The following is a 21,740-nucleotide window of genomic DNA, read 5'->3' on the forward strand; positions in this document are numbered from 1 at the left end:
ACCCCCAAATCCTCTTCCCCTCCCAGCACAACTCTCTGTGATTCTTCTCCCAAATCCCCCCCTCCCAGCACAAATCCTCCCCCTTCAACCATCCCTCCCACTTCTAGCACAAATCCCCCCCCCAACCATCCCTCCCTCTTCTAGCACAAATAACCCCCCCCCCCAACCATCTCTCTCTATTCTAACACAACCCCCCCTCAACCATCCCTCCCTCTTCTAGCACAAATCCCCCCCCCATCATCCCTCCCTATTCTAGCACAAATCTCCACCTTCCCCCCTATTCTAGCACAAACCCCCCCCCCCCCCATCATCCCTCCCTATTCTAGTACAAATCTCCCCCCCCAACATCCCTCCCTATTCTAGCACAAATCCCCGCCACCATCCCCCCTATTCTAGCACAAAACCCCACCCCCAGCTATCCCTCCCCATTCTAGCACAAGTCCTCCCCCTTCAACCATCCCTCCCTCTTCTAGCACAAATACCCCCCCCCCCAACCATCCCTCCCTCTTCTAGCACAAATAACCCCCCCACCATCCCTCCCTCCCTCTTCTAATACAAATAACCCCCCCCACCATCCCTCCCTCTTCTAGCACAAATACCCCCCCAACCATCCCTCCCTACTCTAGCACAAATACCCCCCCCCCCCAACCATCCCTCCCTCTTCTAGCACAAATAACCCCCCCACCATCCCTCCCTCCCTCCCTCTTCTAGTACAAATAACCCCCCCCACCATCCCTCCCTCTTCTAGCACAAATACCCCCCCCCAACCATCCCTCCCTACTCTAGCACAAATACCCCCCCACCCCCACCCATCCCTCCCTCTTCTAGCACAAATACCCCCCCCCCAACCATCCCTCCCTCTTCTAGCACAAATAACCCCCCCCCCACCATCCCTCCCTCTTCTAGCACAAATACCCCCCCCAACCATCCCTCCCTCTTCTAGCACAAATAACCCCCCCCCAACCATCCCTCCCTACTCTAGCACAAATACCCCCCCACCCCCACCCATCCCTCCCTCTTCTAGCACAAATAACCCCCCCCCCCAACCATCCCTCCCTACTCTAGCACAAATACCCCCCCACCCCCCCCTCCCTCTTCTAGCACAAATACCCCCCCCCAACCTTCCCTCCCTCTTCTAGCACAAATTCCCCCCTCCTCCCCCACCATCCCTCCCTCTTCTAGCACAAATCCCCCCTACCCCCCTCAACCATCCCTCCTTCTAGCACCGCCCCCTCCTTTTACCACACATTCCCCCCTCCCCAACCATCCCTTTTACTATAAATCCCCCCCTCTACGATCCCATACATACAGATACCGAGAATGACACCCGGCATCCGGGACAGGAGAAGTGGGACTGTGCAGAGTCCATACATACAGAATGGGGACAGATACCGAGAATGACACCCGGCATCCGGGACAGGAGAAATGGGACTGTGCAGAGTCCATACATACAGAATGGGGACAGATACCGAGAATGACACCCGGCATCCAGGACAGGAGAAGTGTGACTGTGCAGAGTCCATACATACAGAATGAGGACAGATACCGAGAATGACACCCGGCATCCAGGACAGGAGAAGTGGGACTGTGCAGAGTCCATACATACAGAATGAGGACAGATACCGAGAATGACACCCGGCATCCGGGACAGGAGAAGTGGGACTGTCCAGAGGGTGTGGTTTCCTGTGGAGCAGCTGCAGGCTGTGTGGTGCTGACCTCCTCTGATGTCTGATACAAGCCCAGGGTTGGGCTGCCCTGGGCTGGGACGCCTCCCAGGAGAGTCCCAGGCTTCTCGGCCTGCTCATGGAGGTGAAGCTGTGGTTGGTGGTGAAGCGGGAGGACGGAGTTCAGTGAATGGAAAGCAAATGGCAGAGACTGTGAGTAGATGGGGGAATGTTGGTGATGGAAAGTCCAGTGTGAGAAGTTCTGTTAATACAGAGAAGATGAAGTCAGTCCAGCAGTGTGATAATGTCTCTCAGCAAAATGTCAGTTCTGGAAGTGCAGCACATGGCAGTCCGCCATTGCAGCCACAGCATGCCCAGCAGAGAAGGGCCCAGTCAGTTCAGTCCAAACAGCAATGTAATGTTGTCACCAAGCAAACTCCAAGCTCTGGAGGAGCAGCTCAAGGCAGTCAGCCATTGCAACCACAGCAGGCCCAAGCCGTGCAGAGCGGAGCCCATGCCGTGCAGAGCGGGGCCCATCTAGTTCAGTCTAAACAGCAATGTAAGGCTGTCACCAAGCAAACTCCAAGTTCTGGAGGAGCAACCCAAGGCAGTCCGCCATTACAGGCACAACAAGCCAAGCAGAGGAAAGTTCAGTCTGTCCAGCAATGTGATGTTGTTACCCAGCCTAGTCCAAGCCTTGGAGGTCCAACTCCGGGCAGTCCACCATTACAGGCACCGCAAGCCCAGCAGAGCGGGGCCCATGCCGTGCAGAGCGGGGCCCATCCAGTTCAGTCAAAACAGCCATGTAAGGGTGTCACCAAGAGCACTCCAAGCTCTGGAGGAGCAATGCAAGGCAGTCAGCCATCGCAATTACTGAAAGCCCAGCAGAGCGGAGCCCATGCCGTGCAGAGCGGGGCCCATCCAGTTCAGCCTAAACAGCAATGTAATGTTGTCACCCAGCGCACTCCAAGCTCTGGAAGTGCAACTCAAGGCAGTCAGCCATTACAGTCGCAGCAAGACCAGATCAGAGCTCAGTCAATTCTGTTTAAACAGCAATGTAATGTTGTCACCCTGCACAGTCCAAGTCATGGAGGTCTAACTCCATGCGGTCAGCCATTACAGGCACCACAAGCCCAGCAGAGTGGGGCCCATGCCGTGCAGAGCGGAACCCATACAGTCCATGCAGCTCAGGAATGTAAGGTTGTCACCCGGCATGCTTCAAGTTCTGGAACTGTAAATCAAGGCAGTCAGTCATTGCAACAAAAGCAAGTCCAGCAGAGTAGAGCCCATGCCATACAGTGCAAAGTCCATGCCGTGCAGAGTGGTGATCACACAGTCCATATGGCTCAGGAAAGTGACACTATCACCCAGCACACTACCGGCTCTGGAGTAGCAACAAAAGGCAGTCAGCCATTGCAAACAAAGCAAGCCCAGAAGAGTGGAGCCCATGCCGCACAGAGCCCAGCACAGGCCGTTCAGAGCGGGGCCCATACAGTTCAGAGTGGAGCAGAGACACCTGTCGCTCCCAGTACTCCGCGCAGATCTGCAAGGACTACGTTGGAGCAGAAAACTCTGAAGGAGAACTTACAGCAGTGTGTAATGGTGGGCAGTGGCCAGGAACGCTCATTACGCCCCAGGTCCCGGCAGAAGAAAGATGATGGAGCCAATAAGCCTCCACAGTCTGGCCTGGAGAGTCCTTCTACATCCAGCAGAGACCCTTCACCCAGTACCGCTGATGGGGATCAGAATTTCAAGCGTCCTGCGGATAGGAAGCAGAAAGTGTTAAAGTCACCTGTGCTGCGCCTGGCTGACAGGATTCCTGCTCTGGAGAAGAGAATGAAGACCTTGAGGAAAGCTAAGGCTTCGACCCAGAAAAGGATTGACTCCATCTACAGACTCAAGGCTGCCGACCCCGGGAATGAAGTCCTACATGACAGCGAGCTTAACGCCCTGGGCATTGAACTGGCCGGTATATCGAGGAACATTGATGCTGTTCTGGAAGAACTGGGACCAGGGGGGGAGGTGTATCGGGATTGCGATTGGGTTGGGGCACAATTAAGTGTAAAGATGGAGTCTTCTTCAGAGTCGGACTCCGGGGAACTGATCCAAGGCACGCTACCAGCAAATGTGCCTTCTGAAAGACGGACTCCAGTTCTGGAGGATAGCGGTAGCGTCAGCTTCACCCAGCAGACTTTCATAGTGCAGGAAACCCAGAGAAGCGACATGGACTCCCAGCACATGGACTATGAGGACGGTGTTGCTCCCCCCGGTTCTCATGGTGGAACCAATGCTGAGGGGACTGGTGTTCGGGATGGGGTAGTTGATAATTATGCTGATGCTAGTGGTGATGTGGCCAGTGCTGATATCACTAATATTGATGTAGGGGTTCCTGATGTCATTAACACTGAGGTAGGTATGTCTGGATGGGGTCAGGACCAGTCTGAGGACCCTGTGAATGTGGCGATGGAGGAGTCAGTTCAGGATAACACCCGTGATTTCCCCCCTTTGGTTGAGTCGCCACCTGCATCAGAAGGGAATAGTGGTCCATCTGGCCATGTCCCTCCTCGGAATGCCTGGAGCCGTGGGGCTCCTTCTTTTTCCAACAATGCCGGTTATACTGGTCAGGCCTTCAAGAGGAGGAACGTGGTCAGGTTGAAGCATAGGGGTTCCAGAGAAGAGCTCCCTGATAGGAGGTTTGTAGTTAGGGAGTTGCTGTGTCAGCAGATGGGGTTTGTGCCCGCAGATATTTTGGCAGTCATCAACCTGCCTGACAGACAGGGGTATGATGTCAGCTTTAAGCTCATGTCTGCCTTGGACAGGTTCTGGGCCGGCTTTAGTGGGTTTCGGGATAAAGAGGGGTGGAAGATTTTCACCTTCATCCCCATCTCCAAACCTGACACAGCAAACGTGAACATCATTTTCTGGAATGAGTCTGTGCCCCCCCAGGATATTGTAGTCTGGCTCAGAAGGCATTGTGAGATGGTCTCTGATCTGACCAAAACTAGGGACAGTGATGGGATCTGGACTGGAGGTTGGAGGGTTCTTGTCAAGCTGAGGCAGAGTAACAATGTCACCCATCACCTTCCAAACTCCTTTTTCATTGGGCGGGAGAGGGGAGTTTGCTTCTATGCAGGTCAGCCCAGGCTATGTTTCAAATGCGGTAGGTCGGGTCATGTGGCGAGTGTCTGCTCTATCATGAAGTGTAATCTGTGTGGGGAGGTCGGCCATGTCAGTTCTACCTGTGAGAACATCAAGTGCAATCTATGTGGTAGGCTTGGCCATTTGCACAGAGATTGCCCGGTGGCTTTCCACAATAGGGATGAGGAATCAGCGGATGAGGAATTTCTGGTGGTAGCAGAACACCTGGAGGAGGAAGCCTTAATGAATGGGGTGATATCAACTGAGGGGGAGGTAAACCCAGAAGTCCAAGGGGCCAGCCTCGGGCAGGAGGGCAGTGTTCAGCAGACTGAGGAGCAGCGGCCATCTGTGGTCATCCCATCCGTTTCAGTTCCTGCCTCTGTGGAGAACATTCCCAGGCAGAAGAGAAGGAATAGGAAGGACAAGGCCACCCGTAAACCTGAAAGTGAATGGACCCGAGTGCAGAAATCCGCTAAGAAAGTGAGAAGGGTGCCAGAAGGTAGTATGGCAGTCAGCAACCGGTATGATGTCCTATCAGAGTCAGATGCCGACTCCTGTGATCTAGAGGACCAAATGGAGGAAGAAGTAGAAAGGGAATCTGCAGCTAGTTCAGGGGAGGACCCGCCCACTAAGAAGCGCCCGCCCCCTGCTCCCGTATTTGTAGAATCCGATATGGAAACTGGTAGTCGGCGGAGTGACTCAGATTCCGATTTATAAAAAGAGTTTAGAGCCGAAAGGAATATAAAATGGGAGGAATTTATTTACAGCATCAAATTCTATGCAGAACTTTCATTAGTTTAATTTGTCGACTTTCTGTCATGAAGATGTAGGCAGTTGTTACATTGTTGGTTTGTGTGTTTTTTATGATGATGGTTACAGTTTTGTTACCTTGTAATTTGTTTGTTTATACAAATAAAAATATCCATACATACAGAATGAGAGGAGATACCGAGAATGACACCCGGCATCCGGGACAGGAGTGGGACTGTGCAAAGTCCATACATACAGAATGAGGACAGATACCGAGAATGACACCCGGCATCCGGGACAGAAGATCAGTGTTGGAATTCTCTGGCACAAGACATGATACTCCACCCTAAATACTTTATTTCACTTTACGTATCCTAACACTAAACCTGACTCCACCTTTGCACACTGACCACACTGTGCTCTGCTCTCTGCTACACCACAGACCGACCCTTCACTCACTGCAGGATACCAGCACCAGGATCTACTGATTCAGTATTTCCCTCTCCGCAGGATTCCTTTAATATGACATTTTAGGAGGAACTGCAGTTAGCATGTTGTCCATTAGGTGGCAGCAACTTCCCTCTATACCTCCTATACATGGTTGTACCCATAATATTGCTCGCTAGGTGGCGCTGTATTCCCTGTGTGCACTTGCTGCAGGCTGTTCTTCAATAAAGAGACCCTGTCACAACATTCATTTGAACTCGTCCCATAAGACCGTGTGTGCATTTATATGGCCGTTACGTCCACGGTTGCTTGTAAATTTGTGAGATTGTAACGTGTATGGCCCACTTTACAATACACTTCACCTTGATCTCACTGGACGGTCACACAATGAAAGCCGATAAGCTTTGAGCCCGCAACACACATTACAATCGGATTGTGCAATCTTCTTTAGATCTATCCACAACTACTAGGGGTGGACTGACCAGTCGGGAACTTGGGCCCTGGGTCAGTAGGGGGCCCCATGAGATGCCCCTGGTGCCTTTCATAGGCTTTTATGGGTGTGGTTTGAGTGTGGGCGAGGACACAGGGGCCCCACAATCCCCTATCACCCGGGGGCCCCATGAGTTGTCAGCCCGTCCCTGACAACTACTGTATATGGTTGGCTTCACTAGATACAGATTGATCGGATGATAAGGGTGGGCCCTCACAGTACACATATATGGTGGATCTAAAGGAGAACATACAGTCGGCTCGTGTGTTACATTGTAATATATACAGTTGTGCTCAGAAGTCTCACTCCTCTGGCAGAAACGGTGACATTTTGGCATTGATATTGAAAATCTGACAGATCTGCCAAACTGAAGGATAGAGATGATATGAAGCCATTTATCATCACATCGTTGTTTGGCTCCTTTATAAATCCTAATAACAGAAATCCCCCAAATGGCCCGGATCAGAAGTCTCCGCCCCCTGGAATGTTCAGCCTTGGCACAGAAGTCTCCGCCCCCTGGAATGTTCAGCCTTGGCACAGAAGTCTCCGCCCCCTGGAACGTTCGGCCTTGGTACAGAAGTCTCCGCCCCCTGGAACGTTCGGCCTTGGTACAGAAGTCTCCGCCCCCTGGAACGTTCGGCCTTGGTACAGAAGTCTCCGCCCCCTGGAACGTTCGGCCTTGGTACAGAAGTCTCCGCCCCCTGGAACGTTCGGCCTTGGTACAGAAGTCTCCGCCCCCTGGAACGTTCGGCCTTGGTACAGAAGTCTCCGCCCCCTGGAACGTTCGGCCTTGGTACAGAAGTCTCCGCCCCCTGGAACGTTCGGCCTTGGTACAGAAGTCTCCGCCCCCCTGGAACGTTCGGCCTTGGTACAGAAGTCTCCGCCCCCTGGAACGTTCGGCCTTGGTACAGAAGTCTCCACCCCCTGGAACGTTCGGCCTTGGTACAGAAGTCTCCACCCCCTGGAACGTTCAGCCTTGGTACAGAAGTCTCCGCCCCCCTGGAACGTTCAGCCTTGATACAGAAGTCTCCGCCCCCCTGGAATGTTCATCCTTGGTACAGAAGTCTCCGCCCCCCTGGAACGTTCAGCCTTGGTACAGAAGTCTCCACCCCCTGGAACGTTCGGCCTTGGTACAGACACACAAGGTGACACACACCGGGTACAATGGCAATTAAAGGGTCATTCCCCACATCTGTGGCTTTTTAAATTGCAAGTCGTGTCTGTGCGTAGTCAATGAGTTTGTTCGCTCTCACATGGATGCGCTGAGCAGGCTAGAGACTGAGCCATGGGGAGCAGAAAAGACCTGCGTAACAAGGTAATGGAACTTTAGAGTGTAAGCTCCCAGGATCAGGCCCTCCTATCCCTCTTGTATTGAGCTGTATTGTCTCCCTGTATATATAAAGCACTGAGCAAACTGTTGGCGCCATAAATCCTGCATAATAATAATATAAAGAAGGAAAAGGATATAAAAAGATATCCAAAGCCTTGAATATGCCAGTCAGTTCTGTTCCATCACTTATAAAGAAGTTGGAAATTTGGAAATCTCTGGATGCCAAGCCAAGGCCAGGTAGAGCAAGAAAGATTTGTAGAGGGAGCCCAGAGATCAGACTGTACATTGTAACTTTGTAGAGGGAGCCCGGAGATCAGACTGTACATTGTAACTTTGTAGAGGGAGCCCGGAGATCAGACTGTACATTGTAACTTTGTAGAGGGAGCCCGGAGATCAGACTGTACATTGTAACTTTGTAGGAGGAGCCCGGAGATCAGACTGTACATTGTAACTTTGTAGAGGGAGCCCGGAGATCAGACTGTACATTGTAACTTTGTAGAGGGAGCCCGGAGATCAGACTGTACATTGTAACTTTGTAGGAGGAGCCCGGAGATCAGACTGTACATTGTAACTTTGTAGAGGGAGCCCAGAGATCAGACTGTACATTGTAACAGTGCAGAAGGAGCCCGGAGATCAGACTGTACATTGTGACCCTCTAGGGCCAGGATGTATGGTTCCATTCATTGCCATAGTGATGGTGGCTGGCCCCTCACACCTGGTCCCACCCTCCACAGACCTCCTCTACCTCACACCTTTTACCGCTCTGCTAGAGCCAAAGGGTAAGGCTCTAATGTGAAGAGAAGCCTGTGCTATTGGGGGGCTCTGTGATGATGGAGGTGGGCTGTGTGTTTGCGGGGGCTCTGTGATGATGGAGGTGAGCTGTGTGGTTGGGGGGCTCTGTGATAGAGGAAGGCTGTGTGATTGGGGGGGCTGTTATGATGGGGGTGGGCTGCACAGTTGGGGGCTCTCTGATGATGGAGGTGGGCTGTGTGTTTGGGGGGCTTTGTGATGATGGAGGTGAGCTGTGTGTTTGGGGGGCTCTGTGATGATGGAGGTGGGCTGTGTGTTTGGGGGGCTCTGTGATGATGGAGGTGGGCTGTGTGTTTGGGGGGCTCTGTGATGATGGAGGTGGGCTATGTGTTTGGGGGGTTCTGTGATGATGGAGGTGGGCTATGCGTTTGGGGGGGCTCTGTGATGATGGAGGTGGGCTGTGTATTTGGGGGGCTCTGTGATGATAGAGGTGGGTTGTGTGTTTAGAGGTGGGCTGTGTGTTTGGGGGGCTCTGTGATGATGGAGGTGGGCTGTGTGTTTGCGGGGGCTCTGTGATGATGGAGGTGGGCTGTGTGTTTGCGGGGGCTCTGTGATGATGGAGGTGGGCTGTGTGTTTGTGGGGGCTCTGTGATGATGGAGGTGGGCTGTGTGTTTGCGGGGGCTCTGTGATGATGGAGGTGGGCTGTGCATTTGGGGGGCTCTGTGATGATGGAGGTGGGCTGTGCGTTTGCGGGGGCTCTGTGATGATGGAGGTGGGCTGTGTGTTTGCGGGGGCTCTGTGATGATGGAGGTGAGCTCTGTGGTTGGGGGGCTCTGTGATGGAGGAAGGCTGTGTGATTGGGGGGCTGTTATGATGGGGGTGTGCTGCACAGTTGGGGGCTCTCTGATGATGGAGGTGGGCTGTGTGTTTGGGGGGCTTTGTGATGATGGAGGTGAGCTGTGTGTTTGGGGGGCTCTGTGATGATGGAGGTGGGCTGTGTGTTTGGGGGGCTATGTGATGATGGAGGTGAGATATGTGTTTGGGGGGCTCTGTGATGATGGAGGTGGGCTTTGTGTTTGGGGGTTCTGTGATGATGGAGGCGGACTGTGAGTTTGGGGGGGCTCTGTGAAGATGGAGGTGTTTGGGGGGTCTCTGTGATGATGGAGGTGGGCTGTGAGTTTAGGGGGGCTCCCCATTGTTATTAAACATTTACATTTTATATATATTATACTGGGGGGGCATCAATGTTTTGTATGTTTTTATAGGGCATTGCGATTGAAGAAAGGTTGAGAAATTGTGATCTATCCTCTCATTATGACATTTCCGGGGGGGGGGGGGGGGGGGGGCCTCGCTCTGTGTGGCTCCCTCCTGTAGAGGTGGACCGGTTCTTCCAGTCCTTCCAGATCCAGGGCGCCCGGCGAGATGATTTGGCTCCCTTCCAGGGCCACACTCTGTATTGTGCTTTTGTTCCTCTGTCTCCTATTCCTGTGAAAATATCATCTGAAGACGCCTAAGAAATTCTGGTCCCAAACATTCCTCCTGACTGTAAACCTGAGAGCCTCGGTCAGGACTGAATGACTGTCGGTGTCCCTTGAGGGGGGATTTAACCTCATTTCCTGTCTCACTGACTGATGACATATCTCTCTGATAGGGACATAGAAGCACATGTATTTAGGAGAGTTGGAGAATGGGGGAGGGGGGGGGGGTTCAGGACACTTGTCAGGGTTTTATTGCTCTGTGTTTTCTGTTCTGGTGACACCTGCACCTTCTCTTTTACTGTCCAGGTGTCACCGAAACAGGAAGTGAGGGGGAAATCTACTACAGCCATGAAAGCTGGACAGAATTTCTGACACTGACCTACTCTACTGGAGTTTTGCTGAGCTAAGAACTTCCCGGGTATCAAGTGTTTGGAACACATCTCCTCGAAACCCCTCCCCCACAGAACCTGCCCCCAACAGAAACTTTCCCCCTAACTGACATCATTCACTATACCTAATCTGGTAGACCAGTGATGATGTCACAAGGATCCCCCAAAAGCCTCCCTCCCCCGCGTTTCCTGCATACTTCAAACCAAGGCTGCAATGAGAGCTCTCTCCTGGAGGGGTTCAAGCTGGTCGCAGAGGTCTATTTATAAAGCAGCGGATGTGACTTTCACCAAACATTCCCCAGTGATGAATCCGCTTTCCCTTTTTTTTCTTGCAATCAGGTTTTATTAACTACACGGCTCAAAAAAATGAAAGGAAGACTTTGTAATCCGAGTCGCATCAAGTCCATGACCCTCCTGGGATATGGATCTGGTCAGGTAAGTCGCAGAGGGGGGTTGTTCATCAGTTTCAGCTGCTTTGGTGTTCATGAAATTAATAACAGGGGCACTAGATGGGCAACAATGAGACGACCCCCAAAACAGGAATGATTTTACAGGTCGAGGACACGGACATTTTTTCCCTCCTCATCTTTTCTGACTGTTTTTCACTAGTTTTGCATTTGGCTCGGGTCAGTGTCACTACTGGTAGCATGAGGCCATACCTGGACCCTACAGAGGTTGCACAGGCAGTCCAACTCCCCCAGGATGGCCCATCAATACATGCCATTGCCAGAAGGTTTGCTGTGTCTCCCAGTACAGACTCAAGAGCATGGAGGAGATTCCAGGAGACGAGAGCACGGAGGAGATTCCAGGAGACGAGAGCATGGAGGAGATTCCAGGAGACGAGAGCACGGAGGAGATTCCAGGAGACGAGAGCACGGAGGAGATTCCAGGAGACGAGAGCACGGAGGAGATTCCAGGAGACTAGAGCATGGAGGAGATTCCAGGAGACAAGAGCACGGAGGAGATTCCAGGAGACAGGCAGTTCCTCTAGGAGGGCTGGACAGGGCCATAGAAGGTCCTTAACCCATCAGCAGGACCAGTATCTGCTCCTTTGTACAAGGAGGAACAGGATGAGCCCTGCCAGAGCCCTACAAAATGACCTCCAACAGGCCACTGGTGTGAATGTCTCTGACCAATCAGAAACAGACTTCATGAGGGTGGCCTGAGGGCCCGACGTCCTCTAGTGGGCCCTGTGCTCACTGCCCGGCACCATAGAGCTGGATTGGCATTTGCCATTGAACCCCAGAATTGGCAGGTCCACCACTGGCACCCTGAGCTTTTCACAGATGAGGGCAGGTTCCCCCTGAGCACATGTGACAGACGTGAAAGGGTCTGGAGAAGCCGTGGAGAACGTTCTGCTGCCTGTAACATGGTTCAGTATGACCGTTGTGGTGGTGGGTCAGTGATGGTCTGGGGAGGCATATCCATGGAGGGACACACAGACCTCTACAGGATAGACAATGGCACCCTGACTGCCATTAGGTATCGGGATGAAATCTTTGGACCCATTGTCAGACCCTACGCTGGTGCTGGGTTCCTCCTGGTGCAGGGGGTCCTGGGTTCCTCCTGGTGAAGGGGGGTCCTGGGTTCCTCCTGGTGCAGTGGGTCCTGGGATCCTCCTGGTGCAGTGGGTCCTGGGATCCTCCTGGTGCAGACAATGCCCGGCTTCATGTGGGGAGAGTATGCAGGCAGTTCCTGGAGGATGAAGAAATTGATACCACTGAATGGCCCCCACGCTCGCCTGACCTAAATCCAATAGAACCCCTCTGGAATGTCATGTTTCAGTCCATTTGACGCCGCCAGGGTGCACCTCAGACAGTCCAGGAGCTCAGTGATGCCCTGGTACATATCTGGGAGGAAATCCCCCAGGACACCATCCATGGTCTCAATAGGAGCCTCCCCCGACATTGTCAGGCATGCATACAAGCACGTGGGGGCCACACAGACTACTGAGGACCATTCTGAATTGTGCAATGAAATGTCAGCCAAATGGACTCACCTTCTACATAATTTTCTCACTTTGATTTTCGGGGTGTCTGTGAATTCAGTCCTCTGTAGGTCGATCATTTCCATCCAACGATGGGGCGTCCTTACGTTCCTCACCCATCCCCCGTCCATGTCAGTATAGAGATCCAGCATTGAGATTTTTCCCCATTGAGATCTGATGGGTTTTCAAAGTCTTCATTTCATTTTCTTGAGCCGTGTATTTCCCACCCATTCCCAGTGGCCCTTTATGCAAGGGCGCAGGACGGACTTCCCGATCACTTGATCGGCTGTCACAGTGGTCACATGATCGGGAACCCTTCCCACCAACTCAGAGACCAGGAGCTGTCTGTGACAGCACAGGTCCGTGTGCTGGGAGTGCATGGTGTGCAAACACACATATGCGTCCATGGAACATTTCTGTCTTGAGCGGAGTGTGGGTGTTGACTCCTCTATGCCTTTGTGTGAGGTACGTCCTCAGCCAGACGTTGATTTTTCATCCATTAACAGGTCAACATTAAAAACAACAAAAAAAGAAATAAACACAAATATGATTGCAATGCCCTGCAATCAAGAGCAGAGCCCTTTCGCCTATTTTACAGATCCAGGTGAGTTCGTATTTTGTGAACAGAACAATGCAGTAGGGCAACTTCTATGAGCTTCCTGGAGGAACCAAGAACAGTTATACAAACAATGGACACCTATAATCAATGGAAGGAGCGGATGGAGGGGGGAGGAATGGAGGAGGGGAGGGAGCCAAAACTCACCTGTTATACTACAACCAGTATTCTGCTCTCTGCAATGATTACATTGCAGGCTGGTGGTGGTGGTGTCATGGTGTGATGGATACATCCTGCCTTGTGTCAACGGTTCAGGCTGGTGGTGGTGGTGGTGTCATGGTGTGATGGATACATCCTGCCTTGTGTCAACGGTTCAGGCTGGTGGTGGTGGTGGTGTCATGGTGTGGTGGATACATCCTGCCTTGTGTCAACGGTTCAGGCTGGTGGTGGTGGTGGTGTCATGGTGTGATGGATCCTTCCTGCCTTGTGTCAACGGTTCAGGCTGGTGGTGGTGGTGGTGGTGTCATGGTGTGATGGATCCTTCCTGCCTTGTGTCAACGGTTCAGGCTGGTGGTGGTGGTGGTGTCATGGAGTGGTGGATCCTTCCTGCCTTGTGTCAACGGTTCAGGCTGGTGGTGGTGTCATGGTGTGATGGATCCTTCCTGCCTTGTGTCAATGGTTCAGGCTGGTGGTGGTGGTGTCATGGTGTGATGGATACATCCTGCCTTGTGTCAACGGTTCAGGCTGGTGGTGGTGGTGGTGTCATGGTGTGGTGGATACATCCTGCCTTGTGTCAACGGTTCAGGCTGGTGGTCGTGGTGTCATGGTGTGGTGGATACATCCTGCCTTGTGTCAACGGTTCAGGCTGGTGGTGGTGGTGTCATGGTGTGGTGGATACATCCTGCCTTGTGTCAACGGTTCAGACTGGTGGTGGTGGTGTCATGGTGTGGTAGATCCTTCTTGCCTTCTGTCAACGGTTCAGGCTGGTGGTGGTGGTGTCATGTTGTAGTGGATCCATCCTGCCTTGTATCAATGGTTCAGGCTGGTGGTGGTGTCATGGTGTGATGGATCCTTCCTGCCTTGTATCAACGGTTCAGGCTGGTGGTGGTGTCATGGTGTGGTGGATCCTTCCTGCCTTGTGTCAACGGTTCAGGCTGGTGGTGGTGTCATGGTGTGATGGATCCTTCCTGCCTTGTGTCAACGGTTCAGGCTGGTGGTGGTGGTGGTGGTGGTGGTGTTATGGTGTGGTGGATCCATCCTGCCTTGTATCAACGGTTCAGGCTGGTGGTAGTGGTGTCACACCATGACACTACCACCACCAGCTTGAACCATTGACACAAGCCAGGATGGATCCACCACACCATGACACCACCACCTGCTTGAACCGTTGACACAAGGCAGGAAGGATCCAGGATGTTTTTGATGCCAAATTCTGACCCTACCATCTGAATGTCGCAGCTGAAATCCAGACTCATCAGACCAGGCAACGTTTTTCCAATCTTCTATGGTCCAATTTTGGTGAGCCTGTGCGACTTGTTTCCTGTTCTTAGCTGACAGGTGTGGCCCCCGGTGTGGTCTTCTGCTGCTGTGGACTTTCTGCTTCAAGGTTGGATGTGTTGTGTGTTCAGAGATGGTATTCTGCATACCTTGGGTGTAACGAGGGGTTATAGGAGTTACTGTTGCCTTTCTAACATCTCCAACCAGTCTGCCCATTCTCCTCTGACCTCAACAAGGCATTTTCCTCCACACAACTGCTGCTCACTGGATATTTTCTCTTTTTCGGACCATTCTCTATAAACCGTAGAGATGGCTGTGTGTGAAAATCCTAGGAGATCAACAGTTTTTGAAATACCGTCTTGCACCAACAACCATGCCACGGTCAAAGTCACTTAAATCCCCTTTCTTCCCCATTCTGATGCTCAGTTTGAACTTCAGCAAGTTGTCTTCACCACATTTAGATGCCTAAATGCATTAAGTTGCTGCCATGTGATTGGCTGATTAGCAGTTTGTGTTACCAAGCAATTGAACAGGTGGACCTAAGAAAGTGGCCAGGGAATGTAGTTGTGCTATGGAATACGAGGAGCTGGGGTCCCCTGGAAGGGTCACGGTGATCGTTTTCACTATGAGTTTGGTAATCCAATAAGATTCCATAAATGGGCGCTGCCACCCAATGAGAGGGAGCCGGGGGCCGGTCCACATCTCCAGCACATTGAAGAGCCCAACGACTGAACCCTTTCCCTGCCATGGATGTCAGTAATACATCACAGGAGACCAGCCCTGCAAACGGACCCCAGCTGCTCCCCTTTAAATAGACAACTGTGGTTCCTTCTGCACTGAATCTAAATTCGGACAACATTTTCATTAATTTGGAGATTCGGATGTATTGGCATTTCTGAATTTGAATGAATCCGGAATAAAGAAACAAAATTTCGTCCAAAATTAAAAAAATAAATCAAATTTAAAAAGACAAATGAGAATTATAACATGAAGCCCCTCCTCATTTACTAAGCTCTGCAGCAACTGCACAGTATATTTGCTTTCTAGTAAACCCACACCTATGTGTATCAGTGTTAGAATAGAACCGTCTTCCAAAATTTGAATAGAATTGGTTAAAACAGAATAAAATAGAATATAAAAGGGAAGATTAAATAGAACACAAAATAAAGGAATAGAATAGAAATGAATAGAGTATATGAGGGAATAGAATAGAATATAGCAGTCTTCCAAAATTCAAATTTTGAAATGAATAGAATAAAAGAGAAAAGCAAACAATACAACAGATTAGGATTCACAATTTCAAGGCCCGAGCTACTAGAATTACTTGCCGCCAGTTGCCCCACCTAATCCCTACCCTGCCCCGCCCCTAATTCCACTCCTGACCACACCCTCATAAGTGATCTAGTGACATTGGTAAATGTTTTAGGCAGAATAAAGTTAAAACAATAAATATGAAATAAACACCCATCAGAGTCCCCCTTTACATGAGATGTCCCACATGGGACCAACTACGACCACACAAAACTAAACTCTTGTGACTGCAAACAGAAAACTAGTTCTAAAACACAAAATAGGAAAGAGAAGGAGGGAGGGAGGAAATAAAGGGGCGGGGGGAGGAAGAGAGGGAGGGAATGGATGGAGAAGGAAGGGAAGGGGAGGAAGGAAGGAAGAAAAAGGAGGAAGGGAAAGGAAAAGAAGGGGAGGAAGGAAGGAAATGGAGGGGCGGGGGGAGGAAGAGAGGGAAAGAAAGGAAAGGAAAGAAAGAGAAAAAAAAAGAAAGCAAAAGAAAGAAAGAAATGGAGGTGTGGGGGGGGGGAGGAGAGGGAGGGAATGGATGGAGAGAAGGAAAGGAAGGGAAGGTGGAAAGGAAGGAAGAAAAGGAGGAAGGGAAAAAGGGAGAAAGGGTGGGAGGGAAGGAAGGAAGGGAAGGACAAAGAAAGAAAAGGGAGGGAGGGAAGTGAAGGGAAGGAAAGATGTGAAGGAAGGAAGGGAAGGTAAAAAAAAAAGGAAGGGGAAGAAGGAAGGAAGGTGGAGGGAGGAAGGAAGGGAGGGAATGGATGGAGGGAAGGAAAGGAACAAGAAAGGAAGGGAGGGAAGGAAAGATGGGAAGGAAAGGAGGGAGGGAGAGAGGAAGGGAAGGGAAAAGAAAGGAAAAGGAGAAATGGAGGAAGGAAGGAGGGGAGGAAGGTTGGACTCACATGGATGGCCCCCGGCTCAGTCAGAAGCATTACAGAGCTGCCGGCTGCTCTGTATACGATTTCCCGCCCACACATCCCCATAGAACAGTGGTTCTCAACCTGTGGGTTGCGACCCCTTTGGGGGTCGAACGACCCTTTCACATGGGTCCCCTAAGACCATCAGAAAACACATATTTCCGATGTGTAAAGAGCAGCTACTGTGTAGAAAGCAGCTACTGTGTAGAAAGCAGCAGTAATGGAGGTAAAACGACACTTCATGAATTATAATTACTGGGTAAATAAATTTATGGTTGGGGGTCACCACAACATGAGGAACTGTAATAAAGGGTCACGGCATTAGGAAGCTTGAGAACCACTGCCTTAGAAGCTGCACGGACTAGAGCGAGGTGCAGGGAGCAGCAGAGCAGATCCAGCTTCTCTCTCTCCTATTGGTGTGGAGGATGGGAGGAGGGGCTGGGGACTAAGGAGCATACAGGGGGAGCCAGAAAGAGAATTCTGATGGATAGCCAGGGATAATTGGTGTAGCAGTGGGGACAGGGACAAGCACCGATCTCCCTGTATGGCTTTCAATGACGTACCTGGAAGCCGCTTCTCCTTCTCTACCTCCCACGGATTTCAGCTGCTTCATTGAAAGCCATACAGGGAGATTGGTGCTTGTCAATGTCCCCACCCCTGCATCAAATTTCACCTGCTGCAGTCTGGACACACTAACCCCACCATATTTCCACTCGCCAAATGCGAGCAGGCAAGCGGACATTTTGAGCCCTGCAATAGAGTAAAATAGAATAGAACAGCATATAAAAGAGCAGAATAAATAGGATATAAAATAAAGGAATAGAAAAGAATAGACTAGATTGGAAAAAAAAAAAAGAATAAATTAGAATAGAATAAAATATAACTGTCTTTCGAAATTTTAATTTTGAAAGAACAGAATAACACAATAGAAAAGAATAGTGCAAAAGAGAATAGAAAATAAAAAAATAGAATAAAATAGAAAAGGAAATTGAATAGATTAGAACAGAGAGAATATAACAGTCTTCCGAAGTTTTAATTTAGAATTTCGAATAGAGTAGAACCAGTTATTCTTCACAATGAATTTGGATCGATTAGTTTTTTTTTTTGTATTAGAATTCAATTCAAATACTTCCAAACCATGGGGAAAATGTGAATCCGGTCGAAAATGAATAAACAAAGCGAAACAAACTGAATTTCTTTACGAATGCAACCAAATGACATTTGTGACAACGAATCGATCTGAAACATTTATTTTGTTGGGAAGGAGTCGGTATCTCCAAGCAGAAATTTGGCCTCCCTCTCCCTTCCTGCGGCCTTCTGGGACATGTCACAAAGCACATCGCGGCTCGCACGTGTGCAGTAGGAAGCCAAATGTGAAGCCACAAGGAGTCACAGTCAGCTTCCCTTAGTAAACATGCCAGCACCGGGGACCTGAAGATTGGTGAACCGGCCCGGGTGAGGGTGGCGCCAGAACTCCGGACAGGTAAGCGTCCTTTTATTAAAAGTTAGCAGCTACAGGTTTTGCTAAGCACACCCTCCTGCATGCCTGAGCTAAGGGAAGATTGATTCCAGGAAGTAAATGCTGCAGGAATCATCTGCCCTTACTCAAGATGGCCCCTACCAAAAATGCTGGGGGGGGGGGGGCATTTTTCAAAGGGATTTCTTAGGAAAAATAAATCATGGTGACATGGATGGATGGGGAGGGAGTTGGCTTTGGATACTAAAAACGTATCACGCAGTGTTCATTCCATGAACTAAAAAATTTTCATCGATGAAATGAACACTATTTTGGTCGACTGAAATACGACTAAAAATGAAAATGCAATTTTAGTCAAAAGACTACGACGCCAAAATGGCATCACCACACAGGTCACAGGGAGGGCTGGAACTCTACATCCATTGTTCATGGTCAACTCGAAACTGATGTCCTTCATAGGCTTTGAAAGAGTAACCTATAAACAGTTTTCAAGTTCCGTGGACTCATGCAATTTTAAAATTTGACACATTTGGTATCTATTTACTTGATGGAGCCTCAACTTTTATTTTGCTTTTAAATTTATGGAAATATAGAGATATATACTGTATTGCCAAAAGTATTTGGTATTGGGACCCCCCTCCATACCATGTGATTCAGGTGTTCCAATCCCCTCCATACCATGTGATTCAGGTATTCCAATCCCCTCCCAATCATGTGATTCAGGTGTTCCAATCCCCTCCCAATCATGTGATTCAGGTGTTCCAATCCCCTCCATACCATGTGATTCAGGTGTTCCAATCCCCTCCATATCATGTGATTCAGGTGCTCCAATCCCCTCCATGGACACAGGTGTATACAATCAAGCCCCTAGGCATGCAGACTGCTTCTACAAACATTGGTGAAAGAATGGGTCGCTCTCAGGAGCTCAGTGACTCCAAGCGTGGTCCCGTGATAGGTGGCCACCTGGGCAATAAGTCCATCCGTGACATTTCCTGGCTACTAAATATTCCACGCTCAACTGTTAGTGGGATTATAACAAAGTGGAAGCAACTGGGAATAACAGCCACTCATCCACCAAGTGGTAGGCCACGTCACATGACAGGGCGGGGTCAGCGCATGCTGAAGCGCACAGTGCGCAGAAGTCACCAATTGTCTGCAGAGTCAATAGCTAAAGACCTCCAAACTTGGTGTGGCCTTCAGATGAGCCCAACAACAGTGCGTAGAGAGCTTCATGGAATGGGTTTCCATGGCCGGGTAGCTGCATCCAAGCCTTCCATCACCAAGTGCAATGCAAAGCCTCGGATGCCGTGGTGTAAAGCACGCCACCACTGGACTCTAGAGCAGGGCAGATGTGTTCTCTGGAGTGACCAATCATGCTTCTCTGTCTGGCAATCCGATGGCCGCGTCTGGGTTTGGTGGTTGCCAGGAGAACGGTACTTGCCTGACTGCATTGTGCCAAGTGTAAAGTTTGGTGGAGGGGGGATTATGGTGTGGGGTTGTTTTTCAGGGGTTGGGCTCGGCCCCCTAGTTCTAGTGAAGGGAACTCTTAAGTCGACATTTTGGACAATTTCATGCTCCCAACTTTGTGGGAGGAGTTTGGGGAGGGCCCCTTCCTGTTCCAACATGACTGCCCACCAGTGCACAAAGCAAAGTCCATAAAGACATGGAGGAGCCAGTTTGGGGTGGAGGAACTTGACTGTCCTGCACAGAGTCCTGACCTCAACCCCATAGAACACCTTTGGGATGAATTAGAGCGGAGACTGTGAGCCAGGCCTCCTCCCCCGACATCAGTGCCTGACCTGACAAATGTGCTTCTGGAAGAATGGTCCAACCTTCCCATAGACACCCTCCTAAACCTTGTGGACGGCCTTCCCAGAAGAGTTGAAGCTGTTATAGCTGCAAAGGGCGGGGCCAACTCAATATTCAACCCTCCGGACTAAGACTGGGGGCCATTAAAGGTCATGTGTGTGGAAAGGGCGGGGCCAACTCAATAATGAACCCTACGGACTAAGACTGGGGGGTCATTAAAGGTCATGTGCGTGGAAAGGGCGGGGCCAACTCAATATTGAACCCTGCAGACTAAGACTGGGGGGCAATTAAAGGTCATGTGCGTGGAAAGGGCGGGGCCAACTCAATATTGAACCCTGCGGACTAAGACTGGGGGGCTATTAAAGGTCATGTGCGTGGGAAGGGTGGAGCCAACTCAATATTGAACCCTACGGACTAATATTGGGGGGCTATTAAAAGGTCGTGTGTGGAAAGGCCGGAGGCCCAATACTGTGGGCAATATAGTGTGTATGTTCTACTGTCCTTTGAAATCCCTGGAAGGTTCACCAACAGTGAATGTCGGATTTTCTGCTTTATAAATAACCCCCGAAGTGTAAATGCGTCCAAATTCACATCATTGGCAGATAAAAGCGATTTTCCAACGCATTTAATGCCGACCTTTTCCTGCCATGGAAACAGATCCGTGTCCCTATGAATGTCTATGTTGTTATCCTTCATAGATGAATGTGAATAATTGAACGTAAACTCCGCCCCCTCCCCCATGACGCAGACATCATTGGGTGCCATGTGTGTAGCAGCTGACCCCCGATTTCAGGAAATACAGAATTATAAACCTTCACATGGCAACAGCAGGAAACACGCAGAAACGTTGTAGAAAATGTGTAAATCCCGTTTATTCCAAGATACTGACATCACAAATTTTACATTTCCCCCCCATATCAGTAGTTAATCCCCACCCCCCCCAGAATCGGTCTCCAATCGTCCCGCCGCACCATCTCTTCCAGGAGACCGATCTAACCAATCGATTGTCACAATATATCAAGTCACGATAAAAATGATATCCCGGCACATCCACGGAGACACACGACCGGCCACAAAATTAAATACGTGAAAAGGCCATCAGGGGGCGGGAATGACAAAACACGCGTACGGACGCACATACATTCATTGTCAGAAAAAATGGGGGAGGGGCGGATTGCAGCGGTTTTCTACGGATTGGTCCTGCGGTCTGTGACATCACAATTCCTGAGATACGAACCGCCGTGGAATGGAGGGATGTATGAAATGCGACATAAAACCTGCAGCTGTAAAAGACGGTGGCCCATCGAATGACTGCAACTTAAAGTGGAACTCCGGAGATGGCGGTAACCCTTCCCCCTGGCCACCCTAGGGTCCTTTTATTGCCCCTTCATGCAGCCGTGCTCCTCCTGGGCGTGGACAACGCATGTTCCTGCAGTGGACAGGCTGGTAAGTGTACCCAGCTTCCCATCTGGTGAGACCTGGTGTAATATAGGTAGGTATATGGCGCCGACAATTTACACAGCGCTCCTCATTCACACCAGTCCCCGCCCCCAAGGAGCTTACAATCTACAGTCATCTCACATCCTGAGCAGGAACCAATGAACCTGCCAGCATGGAGTGTAGGAGGAAACCAGAGTATCCACAGGAAACCCAAGCAAAGGGAGAACCAGCAAAGTCCATGCAGACAAGTGTCCTGATTGGTATTTGAACCGAGGACCCCCCTGCCTGCAGTTATTTTTTCATGGTGTCACCTGAGGCTTAAGA

The 21,740-nt window shown here is 50.4% G+C and overlaps 1 protein-coding gene across 1 annotated transcript; it reads left to right on the forward strand.

Moving 5' to 3' along the window:
* Positions 1–2,524: 2,524 nt before the first annotated feature.
* LOC149433138 (uncharacterized) lies at positions 2,525–5,738 on the forward strand. The gene has a single exon (XM_089664601.1). It carries the CDS (start codon positions 3,006–3,008, stop codon positions 5,517–5,519), a length of 2,514 nt encoding a protein of 837 aa, XP_089520727.1. The 5' UTR covers positions 2,525–3,005; the 3' UTR covers positions 5,520–5,738.
* Positions 5,739–21,740: the final 16,002 nt, after the last annotated feature.

The sequence above is a fragment of the Staurois parvus genome, unplaced genomic scaffold, assembly GCF_062004578.1.
Source record: "Staurois parvus isolate SC_StPar_1 unplaced genomic scaffold, SC_StPar_1.0 ptg001960l, whole genome shotgun sequence".
In the NCBI taxonomy this organism is placed as follows: Eukaryota; Metazoa; Chordata; class Amphibia; order Anura; family Ranidae; genus Staurois; species Staurois parvus.

Excerpts from the sequence above, each read along its gene's own strand:
- LOC149433138 (XM_089664601.1), top strand. The coding sequence starts at position 3,006 with ATGGCTCAGGAAAGTGACACTATCACCCAGCACACTACCGGCTCTGGA.